At 40.0% G+C, this 20,632-nt stretch overlaps 1 protein-coding gene across 6 annotated transcripts in view; it reads right to left on the bottom strand.

Moving 5' to 3' along the window:
* The window catches only part of PHACTR2 (phosphatase and actin regulator 2), a 271,743-nt gene that overhangs the window by 16,807 nt on the left and 234,304 nt on the right, over positions 1-20,632 (bottom strand). For all 6 annotated transcript variants that reach the window (XM_047732858.1, XM_047732861.1, XM_047732859.1 and 3 more), the window contains 2 exons: positions 16,044-16,105; positions 13,030-13,167 (listed from right to left, as the gene is read on the bottom strand). In XM_047732858.1, coding sequence (XP_047588814.1) covers positions 13,030-13,167; positions 16,044-16,105 — 200 coding nt within the window. The remainder of the gene's footprint in view (positions 1-13,029; positions 13,168-16,043; positions 16,106-20,632) is intronic.

Genomic DNA, 20,632 nt, shown 5'->3' with positions numbered 1-20,632 from the left:
CTTGATTCCAGGACACTGGGATCAGAACCTGAGCTGAAGGCAGACACTTAACCATTTGAGCCACCCAGGCACCGCAAGATTTTCTGAGAAACAGTATCATTTTCCTGTGAAAGTTCTGCATTTCATACCACCCACAGCAACGCGGCTTTGACCAACTGCCATAGAACTACTGAGAAGGCAGTTGCTTATTTATTCTTTAATATTGAAAATTCAGACAATCAGAATGAAAAATTTCAGCACAGCACTTAAAGCCACTCAAAGAAAATGTACTAATCGGATATGATTACTATTACCACATAACAAACACATAACCCATGTCACATAGATGTTGGGGTTTGAAGAGATGCTAATGTCCCTTAGGTTGAAAAACTGAGATAATCATCAAAACATTAACATCAGTTATCTATTAACAACGGTGACTGTATCACGGATGGTTTCTGGTTTCAACTTTGTGCTTATCTTTATTTCCTAATTTCTCCACTAAGAAGATTCCCTCACGTGAATTAAAATTATTAATAAAAACATCCCCATAACCTAATCTCTGAGAGATGGACTCTTCAGCCCAAACTTAGAATAATGCAAACCACAGAGAATGACTTTGCTGAGAGATAAGAAAATCTAGTTTGTGGTTGGAAAATGATGAATTTTAGAAAAAGGGAAAAGACAGAAGGAAGCCTTAAGGCTTCTCCCCGGCCTCCTCCCATCACTGACTGTCACTCTGCGATATACAAGCTTTCCCCCAACAGGCTTGTCTGGGTTATATATAAATCCTGTAGTCATACACTGCTCACATCTCCCTACTCGTATTCCTCAGCCTCTGTACTTTCTATGGGGAACCTGCGGTTGGAAACTGTGGCAATAATTCTTACTACTAGGTTCTGAAAGAGATGAAGCAAGCAGAGAGACACTTGTGGGCCCAAGTCGGCTGTGGTAGGACCATCCACCTTGTCTCACAAGGAAGAGCACAGTGAGGAAACTGTCGTACTCACTGTAAATATTGATACCTAACCCCGGAGCCGAAAACAGTAAATACGCCCTATAACACCAATCTCCAGTTAGCATCTATTGGAAAGACTTCCTTGAAGTGAAGTTTTTTATTTTTTTAAAGATTTTATTTATTTGACAGAGAGAAATCACAAATAGGCAGAGAGGCAGGCAGAGAGAGAGAAGGAAGCAGGCTCCCCGCAGAGCAGAGAGCCCGACGCGGGGCTCAATCCCAGGACCCTGGGATCACGACCTGAGCCAAAGGCAGAGGCTTTAACCCACTGAGCCACCCAGGCGCCCCGAAATGAAGTTTTTTTAATATGGGTAGTGCCAGAGAATCTTGTCTCCATGTTCATTTTAAATTTCTTCTCTGAATGTAAGATGTTACTAGATACACTTGGTGTTGGAAGTCATGGGTTGCCGCCTCACCTCTGCCTTCAATAGCAGTAGGACCCTCAGTGAATTATTTTGCTCCAAAACCTGTTTTCCCCCCTCTGGAAAATGGGAATGAGGATTCCTCACAGTATTTTAAAGCTCCATTAAGAGCATAAGTGAAAGTGCTTTGTACACTTACTGTGAAACTTCCGAAAGAAGAAATAGATTTTAGTTTATGATTGAGACTAACAATTCCTTCACTGTTATTTATAGAGTCTACTTTGTGTAAGAAGATAACATCACTGAAGGAGACTCAGACAAATAAGGCAAAGTCCTTATTCTCAATAGTAGGTTGGCTATCAATCTAAGAGTCTGACAAAAGTTAATGAAAGCATTCTTTTAGAACCAGTTGAGATACAGAATCTGCAAAAAAAAAAAAAAAAAAAGAGTACAGTATAATTTATTTCCAATGGTGAACTATGTGCTAAACATCCCTTACATAAATAACATTGACAATTCATTTATGACAACATACATATGCATTTTTTCTGAGAAAGTCAGTTCGAGATTTTTGGGCCTATCCCACCTGTTCATCTGCAATGTGATTTTGGCATTCCCTCATCAAGAGGTGGAGTCTGTTTCTCTAGCCTTGAATCTGGACAAGTCTTGCCATTGCTTTAAACAACACAGTACACCAGGGGTGAAGTTTAGCCAGTCTGGAATCTAGCTCTTAAGTGGCCTGGCATCTTTTGTTTCCTTCTTCTTGGAAGTCAGCTGCCATGTAAAAAAAAATGTGACTATCCTCAGGAAACCACACTGTGAGAAAGCCAAGGTACAGGAAGAGGCCTATGAGGATGAGAAGCCATGGGGATGGAGAGAGAGGCCAAGGAGCAACAAGGCACAGATGTGCTGGTGAAGGATCCATCTTGGAAGGGGCAAGCAAAGAAAGACGGTTAAGTCACTAGGAGTTGATAACCCAAATGCTGTATCATCTTACAAATGATAAGACAGAGGCCTTGAGAGATCACGTCACTTGCTAGACATCAAATGGGTGTTAGGGACAAAGATGGGGCTCATACATAGGCCTTCTTACTTCAAGACCCACAGTCTTTCCACTGAAATGAGCTTCAGGGCCCAAGTCATCCAGATAATTGCCTCAGATCTCCATGTTGTGTGTGCTGGTTTGTAATTAGGAATAATGAGTCAGTTATAGGCAATGAATGCGATATGAAATTATAGGGACCGGTTGTTTGAAAATATATATCAGCAAGATGTAACTATAGGCAATTAAAGAAAAGCAATACTCCTTTTAAAAGTTCACTGCAGGACTACCACAATTTTATTCCAAGAGTTGCTTCCTCTTACTATTTAAAGAGATGGTCTCTTGGGGCACCTGGGAGGCTCAGTGGGTTAAGCCTCTGCCTTAGGCTCAGGTCATGATCCCAGGGTCCTAGGATCGAGCCCCGCATTGGGCTCCCTGCTCAGCGGTGAGTCTGATTTCTCCCGCTCCCTCCACCCCTCCCCTTCCACTCATGTTCTCTCTTGAAGGCTTTGCTCTCTCTCTAATAAATAAATAAAAAACCTTTAAAAAATAAAGAGGTTTCCTGAGAGGGTTATGAGAGGAAAAGGGTACTTAAAGATGCTTCATGTTCAGAAAATACAGAAAATAATCTTAACTCCCTTCTATGCAAATGAGACCAGAGTTTAGGACTAAGGACTCATCCCACAAATGTAAATGGGACTGATTCTGTAGAAAGATATGGGACAGAAAGAGCCAGGCTGCTGTGGTGAGATTGGAGCCTGAATGGTGCTGAGCTGGACCAACATTAGTTAGCCACTGAGCCGAAACCAGGTCTTTCTTTTCTTTTCTTTTCTTTTCTTTCTTTCTTTCTTTTTCTTTCTTTCCTTCTTTAGTTATTTATTTGAGAGACAGCAAGTATGCACAAGCATACTTGGAAGTATGACAGCAAGTATGCACAAGCATGAATGGGAGGAGGGGCAGAGCAAGGGGGAGAATCTGGAGCAGACTCCCCACTGAGTGTGGAGACTGATGCAGGGCTCCACCTCAAGACCCTAAGATCAAGACCCGAGCCAAAACCGAGAGTTAGATGCTTAAGCGACTGAATCACCCACGTGCCCCAGAAGCCAGGTATTTCTAGGACTGAAACAAAACAAACGCCCTGAGACCGAATACACAGCATTTTTTGGTACCGTGAGAATTACAGAGAAGAGAAAGGAAAGAAGAATAACTGAAACGAAGGTTAAAACTGACCAGTGATAACTGGTGTGAGAAGGTCTGCTTAATCCCCTCTAGTCGGCTCAGGAATCACCCTTGCCACAAGGAGCTGGTAATTTGTTGAAAATATGGACTCTGCTGCCTTCTCAAACAACATGAGCTGTGAAGCCAAGATTAACTGGAGTTCCCTCATTTGATGTTATTTTGCTTATTTTTTTTTTTGATAAAAATCTGATATGGAACAAGGAGGGAATTTTTTTTTAAAGATTGTATTTATTTATTTGAGAGAGAGAGAGACAGTGCCGGTAGCGGGGGTGGGGGAAAGGCAGAGAGAGAGGGAGACTCCCCACTGAGCAGGAAGCCGGCCTCTCGGGGCTTGATCCCAGGACCCAAAGATCACCACCTGAGCCTAAGGCAGATGCTTAACTGACTGAGCTACCCAGGTGCCCTTGGAGGGAGGTTCTTGATTATTCATCAAGCTCAATACCATGTACAGGTAAGTGTACTGTTCTTTGCTGCAGGACAATCAGGAACAGGCCAAGATTATGTCTGTATAGAATTAAAATCATCTGTCTTTCCTGCGACCTGGTCCTGTTTAGACAGTACATTCCTGAAAGGGTAGTATGTTCATATTTATGTCCCTGGTATAAGACCGTTCTTGATATATTAATAAAAGAATTACTTCTTGAGTAACTTCTTGGACAAATCCATGTATCATTGGAATTTCCCATTCTTTCACTAGATAATTTTAGACTAGACTGTAAACTGAGGCTTCACAGCATGGTGAAAATCTCACCAGTGGGGAAGAAAGCTTAGATTATCAAGCTTGCCCATGGATATAACACTGGTGAGCGCTACCATCTATTGATGAACTGGAACTTTATGGATACACTACCTAATTCCCAAGATGGATATAATCGGCTCTACTAGTGAGGAAACCAGAGTTAAATGATTCGGCCAAAGTTGCATCTTCCAAGTGGCCAAGTCAGGAATCATACCTTTATGTGCCCAGCTCCGAAGCCTGCCCTCCCCTTTCCACCATGGACAGAGTTTCCACAGCCTACCCAGGGGGATGACAACTGCTGGCGAGCTTCAGTCTTCAGGCCAAGCTGATGGCCTCCTCTGGTCCTGTCTGTCCTGTCATCTTAGGGCTCATTTTTCTACTTCAGCACAGATACAGACAGATGTTGTATCTTACTGTATGAGCATCTGTTTCTAGTGCTCTACTCAAATACACATATTCTAAGATTAAAAATGCTGTCTCAAAGGTGAATTAAGCTCAATCAAATTAACAATTAAAGGGGGGGTAGACAAAAAACCCCTCACAATTAAGAAGGCATTTCTCCCACCACTTCTCTCTCCTAATTTGAGCAATTTAATAAGACTACCATATTTATGAGATTTCCTACAGTGTTTTCATAGAATGGGCATTGAATGGTTATTGACTGCCTCCTGATTTCTTCTCTTTATACTTGAATTGCAAAGATTTTTTAAAATGCAAAGTAGTATCTTAGTGGGGCTAAGACAGAGCACTAAGAAAGGAGAGAGAAGGGATGACGCCTTTAGGAGGCAGGAAGTTCAGTGTTTATTTTGAGAGCAGAGGAGGAAATACTTAGTTCCAATAATTTTTTTTCTTTAAATGGGATATACAGTTCAAAAGTTATAAAAAGTAAAACTTTTTTTTAACATGAAAGTTAAATCACGGATTTTTATACTTAATTGGTATAAAATATATTACTTATGGATAGAATAAAATATATACTCACTCAGTAAGATACAGTCTCTTTAACCTGATCACTAGGCATTATGAAGTATTTTTATGAAGCATTATGAAGATCTTTTAGAAAGCAACAAAAATCCTAGATATACTTGTAATGATGATTAGCATGTATTATTTTCACTCTAAAATAATGACTGATAGTTTTAGTATCTCTAGGCAATAAGTAACATTTCATTATACTCCTCTTTTAACTTCTAGAGAAAACAAATAACTATTTATTATAACAAATAATTTCATTTTTTAGGTAGAAAATAATATGCATTGCTGTGCATTATAATTGGTATTTCTTTTTGTATTTTTGAATATTCTGATTTTTGCCAACAAACATGAGTCGCTCATGAATACATAATGTGCTTACATTAACGGCATTTTATTTTTTTTATTTTTATTTTTTAAAGATTTTATTTATTTATTTGTCAGAGAGAGAGAGGGAGAGAGAGCGAGCACAGGCAGACAGAATGGCAGGCAGAGGCAGAGGGAGAAGCAGGCTCCCTGATGAGCAAGGAGCCCGATGTGGGACTCGATCCCAGGACGCTGGGATCACGACCTGAGCCGAAGGCAGGCTGCTTAACCAACTGAGCCACCCAGGCGTCCCCATTAACGGCATTTTAAATGGTTGCTTTTTTTCTATCTTTAAAAAGTATACAACATTCTTTTAATCTAAAAGAAATCATTCCTATTTTTCTTAGAGGAAAAAAAAATTTACCACATAAATCCAGTTCTAAAAATGCTGCCCTTTAGACTTGTACAAGTGTCAGGAGAACTGGGATAGACAATGTCACAAGGTATAAAATGAGCCTCAGATATGAGGAGGGAGGGGTCCTGGCCATGCTCTGGGGCTCAAAGTTTGCTCTTTGCTCTGCAGGGGAGATGCCAGTCATGTGCCTTAAAAGTACTCTTGAACAGACACTAGGCCTACAGAAGAAAAGCTGACCAAGTAGATCTCCCCTGCAGTTTAGAAGTCCAGCAGAAAAATCTATTTTTGTTTCAACACAAAGTTAAAAAGAAAAATCCTTTCCATTATAACTAAAGATGGAGGAGTTTAACCTTTCAAGAACAGACATGAGTTAGAAACTATTTCTAGGGTATGGAAAATTTAACCATTGAGACTCTCATGGCTTGCATACTTTGCACCTGATGTGATCTTTACTCATTTCCCTGGACACCCCCTACCTGCTTCTCAGAAGCTCAGCATTTGAATATCAAGCCAGCTGGGAATGGTGGATGTGGCAATTATATTTGTAAAAGATGGCAGCAATCACACCTCCAGCCCTCAAGTTCTTCTGCAGTATGACCTTGCCGATTCCCTACTGGGAGGCAGAGCTAATGCCCCTTGCGCTGAAGCTGGGCCATTCGTATGACCCACTTGTAACTAAAAGAATGTGGTGGAGTAAGGCTAGGTGTCTTCTGAACTGGGGTCAGATAGGGCCATACAGCTTTCATCTTAATTTCTTGGGGCACTTGCTCCAGGGAAAGCCAGCTACCATGTAAGCAGTCTGACCACTCCGAGGCCACTCTGCTGTGTAGGTGCTCTGGTGGACAGCCCCAACTGAGCCTAGTTTCTGAGCCATCCTCTCAAAAACACCAGACATGTAAAGAAGTCATTTGGGACCCTCCAGAGCAACCTCTTTGTCAGCTGAGGGACACTGAGTGACCACAGTCAACCTCACAAAAAGCAGAAGAATTGCCCAGCTGAGCCCTGACTAAATCCCCAACCCAGAAAAATCTGTAAGATAGAATAAAATGGTTGTCATTTTCAGCCACTAAGTTTTGGGAAGTTCACTACACAGAAATGGTGACTGAACAGGGTCATTTAGCGGCCAATAAATGAGAGGTGAATGACCAAAAGCCCACAACTAGGGGAGAAGAATGGAAGAAAACTGGTAAACATTTCTTTCTTTTTTAAAATTCCCCCCCCCCCTCAATAATCTCTGCATCCAGCACAGGACTTGACTTCACGACTCTGAGATCAAAAATTGCATGGTCTTCCGAATGAGCCAGCCAGGCGCCCCTACACTATTTTTGAAAATTTTTTGATTTTACAAAGCAACATTCTACGTGCCTTGACTAGCCCTTCTCTTGAAAAGCAACAAAAATGCTGAGCATGGGGGCGCCTGGGTGGCTCAGTGGGTTAAGCCGCTGCCTTCAGCTCAGGTCGTGATCCCGGGGTCCTGGGATAGAGTCCCGCATCGGGCTCTCTGCTCAGCGGGGAGCCTGCTTCCCTTCCTCTCTCTCTGCCTGCCTCTCTGCCTACTTGTGATCTCTCTGTCAAATAAATAAATAAAATTTAAAAAAAATGCTGAGCATGACATTTAAAAATTATTTCAAATGTACTGATCAGCCAATAAGAAAGTAAACTATACTTTGACAGGAAGAATAAATGAAGATGAAGCTCAGAGAAATGAAGTAAGCTGAGCAATGACATTGCCTTTGACCTTGAGGGCATTTGCTATGTTAAATGTGGTGACTGAGGGCGGTCATTTTCATAGTGTGGTGAGATACTGAAGACCAGGGACGAAACCTGCCAAAGGTGGAAAGCCGAATGAATGACCTTCCCACCATAGAGAGGGGTCTCATGGCATAGCCTCAGTGAAGGATACACTAGAATGTCTGATCCCCAGAGGATAACATAGATAATGTCATGCTGGTGCTTAGCAGGTGAGGCAGAATGAAATCTACCCTGAGAATATGAACCAGTAAGTAGCCCTCACATGTGTTCACAGCCTGAATTCCTAGCACTAAGGTGGTCCAAAATAACTCAACTTTATATTAAAATAGTATTAGATAAAACAGTCTTTACAACAGAAAGCATTTCTTGGGTAGAGTCTCATAATAAAGGCTTCATCAGGAAAATGTAATTATCCTAAACTTATATACATCTATTGACACAATCTGAGAATATAGGAAGCAAAATAGAATTATAAAGAGAAGGAAACATCCATATATGCAGTAGTAGAGGTAACACATCCTTCTCTTGGTCTGGAACCAGGCAGACAAAAAAGAAAAAAAAAAAAAACAAAAAAAGGAAGGATACAGAAATCTGAATGAGACTTACAAATTTAAGTTTCAGACACATTTAAAACTCCATACCCCAGAACTGTAGAACGTACGCTGTTTTTGAGGATATATGGGACATTTATAATTACTGACCACATACCTTTAAAATCCCAATATTTAAAGTCACACTACAGTCCATTTAAATCAGGATCTTTGGGGGTGGGACCCAGACCCAGGCATCACCATTTTTAAAGCTCCCCCACCCCCACCCTTGAGAGCAATGTGCAGCTAAGGTTGGGAACCACTCACATATGGCATAATTTATAGCCTTCAGTGGTTGTATCAGAAAATAAGAAAGGAAGAAAGCTAATGACTTATTTTTTTAAAGCTTTTATTTATTCATTTGAGAGAGAACAGGGGTGGTGGTATGCGGGGAGGGATTTGTGGGAAGGGCAGAGAGAGAGGGAGAATCTGACTCCCAGCTGAGCCTGGGATACCGGGCTCAATCCCAGGATCCCAAGATCAGGACCTGAGCTGAAGTCAGATGCTCCCACCCAGGTACCTCAGAAGGTTAATGATTTAAAGAGTTCACCTTAAGTTAGAAAAGAATGAACAAATAAAGCCAAGAAAATTAGGAGAAAGATCAAAGAGCAAATAGCAAACCAGGAAATATATTAAAGATGATCCACAGAGCTCAAGGCATATCTTATATCTTCTAAAAACATCAGTTCTAACAACTTAAATGTGAAAAGCAAAACTATAAATGTTTTAGAAAATAGTCTAGCAGAATACATTTACAACTTTGGTATGAGAAGAATTTTTTCAAAGAAACAAAATCACAAGCCACAAAGAAAAGGTGGATAAATTCATTGCATTAAATTTGAGAAATCTCTTTGTGTCAAAAGATAACCATAAAGAGAATGAAATGTCATAATTGGAAGATACATACATATTTGCAATATATAAACTGGAATATATGAAGAACTCCTATGAATCAACAAGAAATTGACAACTCCCCACCAAACAGACAAAAGGTACAGAAGTGGAACCTGAATGCCCAACAGGTATGAAAATGTGCTCAACCTCATTAATAATTAATGAGAGTCAAAGTATAAGTATAATGATGTTATTTCATAACCACTGGGTTGTCATGTAAAAAAAAAAAAACAATAAAAACAAAACAAAAAAACCTGACTATCACATGTTGGCAAGAATATTGGATGACGGATAACCTTTGCTGTGGAAGGGTAAACCAGAGCGATCATTTTGGAAAGCTGTTGACATTGCCTAATTTTGCTGAATACCCCTATATTGTAGGACCCAGCAATTCCATCACCAGGAATATATGTTAGAAAAAACCTTGGATCAGTGAACTTGAAGATGACATAGGAATCTTCATAGAATATAGCTTGTACACCTAAAATCTGGAAACCAACTAAATAATTAGCAACTGAATGGATAATTGCTTTGTGACTAATAAACATAATGAAATATTATATTCCAGTGAAAAAGAATAACTATCACCTAGTCCAGCAATCCAAATTCTTTTGTTAGCTGAATGATGCAACACCCAGAAGTATGTTGTATGATTCCAATCACTAAGACTCCCAAACTGGCAAAATCAAGAAATACATATGTATTGTTTATGGCTTTATATAAAGTGGTTAAAATCCTAAAAGGAAAAGAAAGAAATAGAATGATTAACACAAAAGTCGTACTGGTTATTCCTTCCGGAAAGAAGGGAGGGAAAAGCAGTTGGGGAGGAGTCCATGGGGCCCCGTTCAGGTATTAGTAATGCTCAGGGATTAATAAAACAGGTGTCTTCTTTTTATTATTAAAATGGTACATTTGTTTCATATATTCTCTATCATGCGATGTAATTCATAACTGAAAAATAAAACACTGGAAGAATGTGTAAGATAAGACCTGAGATAGATTTAGGGTTGAGAAAGAAATGTTATCCATTGTTAACACTCACTCTGAAGACTACATCTGACCTAAAGCCTTGTGTTTCTTTGTGGGCATCAGATACACATGAGGTCACAAGTGAATTCTACTGCTGCTGAAAGGTGAGGATAAAGCACGGAAGGCAAATAAAGCAGTGGAAACCACTCAGAATTAAGTGGGAGGCAGAAAAGGGAAGAGCAGAGGGCTGTGATCAGGATAAAACACACTCAGTGGTCTTAGCAGTGATTCACATCACTCACATCAGCTCGAGAGGGGCTCCCAGAGGGAGACATGTTTTTCACCCCCCATGACAACTTGCTGGACACCTGGACGTGAGCGGTGAGCAGCGGGCAAATGGCAGGCTCCCACTGTCCACAACGTGCTTCAGGAGACACCTTTAAGGCTCAGCTCAAGGCTGGGAGGGCTTGCCCCAAATCCTCCCACCTTCCCCCTCACGTTCCCTCACACTCCCTCATGCTCCCTCAGGCTCCACACACTCACTGTCTGTCACTCACTGCACTTGTGTCCATGAGTATACCCTCTTACCAGAACACAAGGCTCTCAAGGCCAGGTGCTCTTCCTCTTGGACACCTAGGGAACAGCATGGGGCTGGAGGTTACTTAGGGAGTTACAGGTGTGAGGTTAAGAAACCACATTAAGTATTTTACAAGCAATTCTAGGTACCCTAGAAACTTGACATTTCCTTCAGGAAGTGAGGCACTGATTGGTGGTGAGCTTGACACATGACCTGAGTAGCCGTCTTCTTCATCCCCTGGAGGCTGCTCTCAACCTGAGTGATTTTACCTGCCTTGCGAAAGCCTCCTCCATCAGGGCACATTCCTCAGCATGTGTCCATTCCAGCCCCAAGGGTCTCTTCCTTGCCTTTTCTACATACACACATTCTCTTGGTGCTCCATTGATTATGCCCTACTATATCAGTTACCGACCTCTTCTAATATATATTTAACCTCTCCCTTTCTTTTGGCTCCTTCTTCGTGCTCAGGTGTTTCTTGCATTTATAGAAGCTTGCAGCCTCCACAGTCATCACCCCTCAGCTGACTTCCTCCTCCTATCACTTCTCCATCACAGCCAAGACTCTTGAGGTTGTATTTTATTCTCTTTGTCTCCACTAGTCAACCTTCCACCCGCCAAACTACCAAAATGCCCCCTCTTACCATGTTCCTAACCACTTGTGACCTGACCTTCTCCTTCCTAGGCTGTTGGGCTACATCTCCTTGGTCTCCTCTTTCCCCACCTCACAAACATTTCTTCTCTGTGTTCTACCACCGTTTTGTCAGGGTTGGGTCCCTTGGGTGGTATTCCCAGCCTCCTTCCCTCTATTCTCATTCCACACATCCATCCTTTATGATCTTTTTCCTCCCCATTTTTCATTTCTTCCTATGAGCAAATGATTTTTGTTAAACATTTGTTTGTTTGCTTATTTGTTTGAGAGACAGGGAGAGAGAACCTCAAGCAGATTCCCTGCTGAGCACAGAGCCAGGCACAGGGCTCAATCTCACGACCCCAAGATCATGACCTGAGCTGATATCAAGAGTTGGACGCTTAAGCACTGAGACACCCGAGGGCCCTTGAGCAAATGATTTCTGATCTCTGTCTCCAACATATGCTTGACATGGAGTAGCATGAAGCCTCCTACTAAAATGTACAGCATGTAATTAAATACCTAGCTCTTGCATTAACACTGTATGTGGCACGAGTTTATTCGATACCCAATTTTGCACAGAGACAAAATTTAGAAATCATTACTTGGGAAAAAAAGAAAGAAAACAGAAATCATTATTTGGAATATTAGAAAAATCCTAGAGTGAAGATTTTGGAAACAAAAGGTTGGCAAAATTATTTGGCTTTGGAATCATATTATTCATAAAATAGTCTTTCTCCATGATGCAACCCATTATACACTTCAGTTTTTCTGGACTGTGAGCTACGATATAGATTAGGGGTTGGTAAGCCATGGCCCGCAGGACAAATCTGGCCCACCATCTGTTTTTGTAAATGAAGTTTTATTGGAACACATATCCATCCATTCATTTGCATACTGCCTATGGCTGTTTTCATGCTCTAATGGCAGAGCTGAGCTGTTGCAACAAAAGACAGTATGGATTACAAAGCCTAAAATATTTATTCTGGCCATTTATAGAAAAAGTGTGCTGGCCTTTATATAGATCAATACCTTTTTCACTGTTAACATATCCCTTTATATTATTCATTACTATCTTTAAAATTTTTATTTTAAGTAGGCTCCATGCCCAACGTGGGGCTTGAACTCATGACCCTGAGATCAAGAGTCAAATGCTCTACCAACTGAACCAGCCAGATACCCCTTAACATACCCCTTTAAAATGATAACTTGCATAAATTATATTTTCTAAAGGTAAGGATAAATCATGGCTGTGGGACCACCCCACCCTCAATCCAGGCACGAATGCAGACAGGTTACATGGTAACTGAGAATGAATTATTCCGAGACTTACCTGAAAGAACCTCACTGATATTACTAAATATACCACGTAAGTGGCTTAAATAACCAAAGTAGAAAATTGTGGACCTATCCGGTACTATCTAGCCTCGTGGGATGAATGTGTGTGTGTATATGGGGGGAGGAAGGGTAAGTGAATACTGAAGTTTCGAGAAAAGCAATAAAATCATGAACAAATAAAATCATGGCTAAAACCACAAGGGCTCTTGCCTTGTCTGCAGGTGTTAACCTGGCCCAGGGCTTGTCTGCCCGGCGATCGTAGTCGGGAGAATCGGTGACTTCTACATACTCATTAAACCGCAGGATCCTTCGAGCTTGTAGCTCTGCCACTGTGGGTCTCAGGCTGAGCTGCAGGGGGATAGGGGAAAAGAAAGGACAAGTTTAGGAAACCATTTTCAGCCTCATGGTGGCAAGTTTTCTATAGAGAACTTCAAAGTGATGGTTAAATAAGGTCACTTTCAGATATCCAAAAGGGAAAAAAAAAAAAAAAAAGGCAGCATCTTGGGAGTTTCTAATGAGAACCCGAAAGCAGTGTGCCCTAATTCTGAGACTATAAAAATCATCATTGTTAGATAGGTCACAGGCTTTGGCAGCCTTCTGCGTTATGCTATTTTCCACACCTTGCCTGGCATGAAGACACCTGTCATCTCTGACACAAGGAGCACGAAGCAACACAGACACAATAGCAATTCAGATAGAGGCTAGCTGCTTTGGAGACGGAATCATCCAGACAAAAGTACTCTTAAAACTTCTAGAAATGAGATCTCTGCTCCCATTATATGAAACTCCTATATTCAGAAACGCACAAAGTTATGACAAAGAAACGGTCTGGTGAAGGCTGTGCTTACAGCAGTCTTCTGGGTGAGACTAGGGACCCATGCCCAGATTTGACTTTACCCTTGCTTGCTACAGAAGTTGCTGTGCAGAGATCAGCAGGGGCATGGAGGAGGACATTCACTGGGCCAGAACTGCTTAAAACAGGCTGGGATGATTAAGGTACTTCTAATGACTTGGATCCCTCCTGTGGTCTTTGTCAAATTCAAATTCATAGTTCTATTTAATTCACTCAGCCCTGTGTATTTGCTCTCCTTTCCCAAGACCAAGAATAGGAGAGATGGTTCTGAGAGACTAAAGAGTCCTGGCCCTGCTGACAGGCATTATCTACTCTCTTCTCCTGAGGTTCATGCTTCTGTGGCCTCTCTGGGTCTGAAGATGTCACAGACCCAGTTCTCTGTCGTACCCATGGGGTCCATTCCCAGTACCTTTTCTATCTGTATCTGTACTTGCATATAGCCGGCCCATCCACTATCTAAGTGGTCCTCTTTGGAGGGGTTCCTCATTTGCAAAGACTCACTTTTTAAAAAAAATTTAAGTACTAGGACACACAAAAATGATGTTCTTGTGGTAAAAAAACAAAGAAACAAAACAAAAAAAAACCCTTTTCTGAGCCTCAGTTTCCTCTTGGGTAAAATGAGTGGCTGACCTAGGTCAATACTCTTAACATTCAAGTCCCTCGTGGACTCTTAGAAAGCCTGTCTCTATACTCTGAGCTCACCTGAGCTGGGATATGGCAATGGCGGCTCCTTCTAGCTTCATAAAGCCCTGGTAGGCAAGGGACAGAGGGAGGAATGATCTAAGTGGCTCTCTTCTACTCTCACTTGTTGTCTCATCTCTCCTGCTAGCTTCTTACTGCTTCTCTGGGGCAGGTGGGGCTAAGGAAGTCGAGAAATGACTGCCTCTGGGAAGTGCCCAAAGACAGGTGACCAGAGACCACGGAAGTCCTTCCTCCAGTCTTGCCCTTTAGGACTGTGCTTTTAGTGCTATGGAATGTCCTGGATCTATGGCAGAGAGTTCTGTAGAGTGGAGGCCAGTGGGACTCAGGGGCTAGGGGTCAGGGGTCAGGGTGGGTTCTGTTGCCTCCTGGCGGGGCTCAACTGGATGCAGAAAAGATTATTATGTATGGCAGGGGTGAGCCTGGAACAATGAGGAGAGGCTATTGCTTATCCGTAGCCAGTAACTTGGCAGCCACGGAATGTTAGAAGAGCCGCCTCTAGCAATTCAGTTTACAGAATCTTTCTCAGCTTGATCATTACCTGTCATTTAGAGTCTTTGGAAAAGAAAAACGAAAAGATGAATTAAGGATCTTTTCCCCTAAAAATCAAAAGCAAAAACTCTCAAAATACAATCTTCAACTTTTCCACGGGAATGGGGTTTCTTCTCCCTGCCTTAGAATGCCTTTGTTGTGGACTCCCCAGCCAGCCCAGATAAATGTGGGTCAGGTCACACGCCTCCCCGCAGATGTCATATTCTACTCATCCTGCCTTAATAAGGTGTGAAAGGTATATCTGAAGAATTACTGAATACAGACTTATAATGAAATATCAACTCTGATAGGTCTTAATTTTTCCAAAGACTATTATTATTTTAACATTTACAGAAAAGAGTGATGGCCCAGGTATCAGATTTATATATATATATATTTAAAGATTTTATTTATTTATTCATGAGACAAAGAGAATGAGAGAGAGAGAGAGAGAGAGGCAGAGGCAGAGGGAGAAGCAGGTTCCCTGCTAATCACGGAGCCTGATGCAGGACTCAATCCCGGGACCCCAGGATCATGATCTGAGCTGAAGGCAGCTGCTTAACCAACTGAGCTACCCAGATGCCCTCAGATTTATATTTTCATGAATGCGTGGAAACAACTGAGTCTTGGAGGTGAGCTTCTTGTCAATGTGGGTATCACTGCAGCAGGCAGGTTGGGTGATCAAGTTCACTTATTTACTGACCCAGCTCACATGGAATAGTGGCAGATCTCCAATTTCATATTTATTTAATATTTCCAAAACTGCACAGAAAACATGAGCATTTTAAAAAACTATATTGAGATGTTAATAATGGTTATCTCTGAATAAAAGACATTTATGTGATTTTCTTTTCGTTTTTGTTCCTTTCTGAACTTTAAAAAAATCACATAGCTTATATGTTATTTTCATAATCAGTAAATGTAATTTGAAAAATCTTATCGCTAGCTTTTCAAAATTAGCATAGCATGTAATAATTCATATCATATGCATTACATTGATTTTAATGTCTATGACTGGTTACTGGCTAATAGGAATAATTATTCCTCAATGTTAGATTTAAAGGTAAAGAGCTGATTTGCATTTAAATAATGAAGTAGATCCCAAAACACACATGCTTACTAACAATCATAGTTTCATTACCTTTCTGCTGAGTCTGCGCTTAAGTTCCATTTTTGCTTCTTGTTCTTCTTCTTCATTCTTTTCTGTTTATTAATGGGAGTGGGAGAGGAAAGGCATGAAGACTTAGTTACTATGAATGATTTTATAATCAGAAAAACAGATCAGGCCACAATTATTTGACTTAGATAGTGACCAAACACTCCACCATCTTTAAAAAGCTGTCAAAAGATTTTGCAGAAAAATTGTTCATTAATTTGTGTGTGTGTGTTATGTGTGTGTGTATTATATATCTTATATATTGTGTATATATATACACAATATATAAAATATATGCTATATACTATATGTAATATACATATTACAAGTTTATAGAAGTTTTATATATATAAGTATATATAAAAAGTTTATATATATATATAAACTTTTTCTCCTTATGGGATTGCTTTCCTTACTAACTGTAAACCTTTTAGCTTCCTGACTTCATATTCTATTCTGAAAAACATTACAGGAGTGCCCACACTCTGGTGAAAACCTTTCATTGCTGAACATCTCTTGGGCTTATAAGCACCATTTATCAGAATACAGATAAACATTTACTTCTGGATCTGGCCCTTACATGAAAATCTGAGACATATCAAAAGAGCAAATTAGAACCATCTGATGCATGTCTGAGTTGATTTCCATTCAAATCCAACCAAAATACTTGATTTGTCTGCTTTGGTTTCCACAGAAGCAAAATGCAGTCATTTCTTTGGACTCTGCCTTCAAACCAGAATGTTCTGAATGGGGTTATTATGGTGTACTGTTGATGGAGATGATTTATTTTCTTGTGACTTTGACTTTCCAAAGTCGTCTGTTTCTCTAGTGCTTCACCAAATGGTACAATTTAATGGCCAATTTAATGAATGCTGTCCAATGGATGGGATGAAGAGAAAAATGACCAGAAATTTTAAAGAAATAAACACCCCTTTCAGATTTTCATGGTTGCTTACTTGATGAACTTCTCTCTGGTGCTTCCAGCAGCTCATCGTTTGTTCAATAAGTGAGCACAGATTTTCACTATTTGGACACCAATGCTTACAAAAGACTATCTTTTAGAAGATGCTGTTATGAATTCTACTGAAGGAACATCACACGATCTAAAGGCTCAACCAAAAGGTTGAAAAAGAAAAGTTTCCTCTATGAAAAGGTAAATTTATTTTTAAAGTTCAAATAGACTTCTTACCACTGATTGTTTTTTATCATGAATAAAGTATCAATATTCAGTATTTGTACCAACTGTATTTGTTAACCAAACATGCTAAATTATCTATTAATTTTCCTTATTTGGACAGGGAAAAGTTTCAGTGTTCTTCCAAAATACTAGTTTTAATTCATAAGAAAGAGGATGATCTGGCCGGTTATTTAGACAACGAGTAAGCATAAACTGAAAACACGGTACAAAGACAAGGAACACTCGGTTAGTATGCTTTAGTGAAGTGCCTGTGTGCCAAATTTTGTTATAATTCAGATTTCTTCCTATGCAAACACTGTAGGTTTTTCTAACTGCTTCACAAAATGTATGTTCTTTGGTATTCTTAAAATACATGCTTAGGGTCAAATATTTACTTTACATGAGTTGGGTAAGGCATATAGGCTATAAATTATATATAACAGACACGAGCCAAACTTGTGGTCATGTGACTCAAACTAAGGCTTTTCAAGGTCAGCCTATGACGATATTACTACTAAAAGGGAAAATATAATCCTCAAAGCATTTTAGTCAATTCCTCCTATATGGTGACTGTGCTCTATTTTTAAAGGTACTTTCCAAAGACAGAAAAGTGGATATCAACTACGACTCAAAGCCAACAAATGCTTTAATTTTCACGAGGGAATATTCAATAACTTCATCTTATTAAGAAGCATAGTGTCCACCTGGGTGACAGCATGTTACCTATGCAAAAAGAGAAGGGCCAACTGCAGTTGCAGGAATTAAATAAACAGGATTTTACCACCTGGAATTTGTTTTAACATCAGGAGCTGACTTCTTTACGTGTTCCATATTTGAAAATGTACTTTTAAAGAAGTTAAAGAAAGGGAGAGGTAGAGGGAAGTCAACATGACTGCTGTTCCACATTTTTCTAAATAACTTGTAAAATTTCTTACAAAGAATCAAATCTTAGTTTAAAAAACTTCACTGAGTTTTTTAAAGGTCTCCCTTGTTTGCCTATTAGACAGCCAATTACAAAGTAGGATGTAAACCTTTCTGGTCCCTTTAAACAGACTGGAGGGATATTCATGAAGGAAGTGACCTAGCTCATTGACAAATCTTGCCTTCGGTAAGGCCTCAGAGCAGGGCTGGGGGCGGGGAGGGATTTTTAGAACAGCCACAGGAAGTGTTTGCCGTCACACATGCACAAACAATACATGTGGTTTAACAGCCATGGGCACTGCAGGAAACCTGCCCAGCTAGCAAGTGTTGCCCACAGCATTTTATGGATTAGCTAAAAGAAGACAGAAAAGCACCAAAACATTGGCACCTGGAATATTAGAGTCTTGAGTCATCAATTTGGATACACTAGGTTAAAAAAAAACACTAACTATTTTTTTGTGGGTTTCTCTTTTGGCTGATTTACGTATTTTTCGATAAGGATGTTTTTAACAAAAGAAAATGCACTTATAAACCTACTTTGAAATGCATCAAAAAATAACATGGATCAAAGGAAGGCCAGATATGTGATAAACCAAGATAGGATAAAATGTTAAAAAAAAAGATGTGATAAGATGTTAATGGCAGAATATAAATAGTACATATATGGGTGTTTACTGTAAAATTCTTTTTTTTCTTTTATTTATTTATTTATTTATTTATCTATTTATTATTTTTTAAAACTTTTAAGTGTACCAGAATTCATTGTTTATGTACCACACCTAGTGTTCCATGCAATAAAATTCTTTCAACTTTTCTCTATATTTAAAAAATTTAATAATAAATGTTGGGAAAAAAATACAAGCAGCACTCAATACAGTGTCACTTTTTTTTTTCTACAGAATATATAGCTGGAATTATAGTTACAACTAAATAGATCTATAACTTCTATCGCAGCCCTATAAAAGGTATTCCATGAACATTTCCTCAAAGGCAAATGTTGACCTTCCCAGCACCAAAACTTATTTTCTCCTTTTAACAATATTAAGGAATCGGTTCTAAAATGTACAACTAAATATAACTTTCTATGTTCTTTTAAAAAGCCTCAATGCTGTAAAATAGGAAAGCGATGGAGTAAGGTAGATGCTGGGAATGAAACACTAAGAGACAAAATGTGTCCTGTGGGCTCAGTGAAAGCGATCAGCGCTGACTGCCACTTGACTCATGTTTATAAAACTAACGGTGAGCTTGGAGTTGACAACTGCTGAATGAGTTTGTGCTGTGAATGAGTTTCCTAGTCTGTCAAGACAAGGTGACCTAGTTAAAATAAGTGTCCTTAAAAAAAAACCCACACCATGTCATACACAGACTTTTCTTTAAAGAGTCAGTCATACTGCTTTTGAACAAAAGCCGGAGATGAAATACATGGACAAAAAAAGGCAATCTGTGTGGAAGAAGCCAGAGGCAAAGGGACTGAATAAAGTATTGTAAACTATGCCGCTGAGTTCCCTGGGGTGGCTCAGTGGAATGCCCTGGATGACCTCCACCAGTTCTCCTTTCTGCTTCCCTTGGCCATACAATACTATGTCAGGAGATCATAAGCCAGTTATCAGCCTCTCCAGACTGGAAATGTGTCTTTTGTTTCCAGAACAAGCATGGTTAGATAAACTACGAAGGAAGTAAGAAAAGGGCTGGAGTCAAATCTGAGGCTAACTTTGGCATTTCCCTTTTCCCTGAACCTCCAGGAAAATAGGGTATAGAAGCCAAGACAGCACTTAAGATCAACGTGGGATAAATTTCTACATCTATGAAACAGGTCCTCAAATAACCAAACACCAGTGTGGTTTGGCACTATTTGTCTCACAGAAGCAGGAAAGAATTACCCAGCATCTGTTCTTCCCTTTTTTCCTAGGTATTGCATCAGGCATCCAATAAGACACAATCTTTGTGTGCTGGGAGCTTATGGTCTGCCCTTGAGCTTACCTAAAATTTAATTCAACAAATATTTTCCAGGAACCTATTATCAAAAGCCTGAACTTTCTTGGTTTTGTGTTGTCAAAATTCGACGTTGCTTTCATTCTTCGTCAGAACTCTAAAACACAACTTTCTTTTCTTTCTCACCGTGACTTTTTCCATCTCCATACTGGCTCTTCGACACACTGATGGCCACTTCAGTCCTTTCTTGGGTTCTACTCCAGTTTTTGGTCACAAAGAGCCAGACCAAAATATTCCAAGGAAAGAATCCCATAGACTGGCAACTCCCCTCACTATTCAGTCCTCATGGTTGGGTTGTCTTAGGAAGAGCAACTATAGTATAAACAAGCCATTAAAATGTTCTGTTCCTTTGAGAAAGAAAACAACTCAGATTGAAGAGTGGGGGTCATCCAGACAAGCCAGCTTGACTCTAGGAGCTTGACTGAGAAAGATTTCCCACATGCCCATGGCTCCTTGCTATCATATCTAGGGTTTTGCCTATCTC

This window comes from Lutra lutra, chromosome 6 (genome assembly GCF_902655055.1).
Source record: "Lutra lutra chromosome 6, mLutLut1.2, whole genome shotgun sequence".
NCBI classification, from domain to species: domain Eukaryota; kingdom Metazoa; phylum Chordata; class Mammalia; order Carnivora; family Mustelidae; genus Lutra; species Lutra lutra.
Note: the sequence above shows the minus strand (reverse complement) of the source record. Positions and strands in the feature narration are given on the sequence as shown.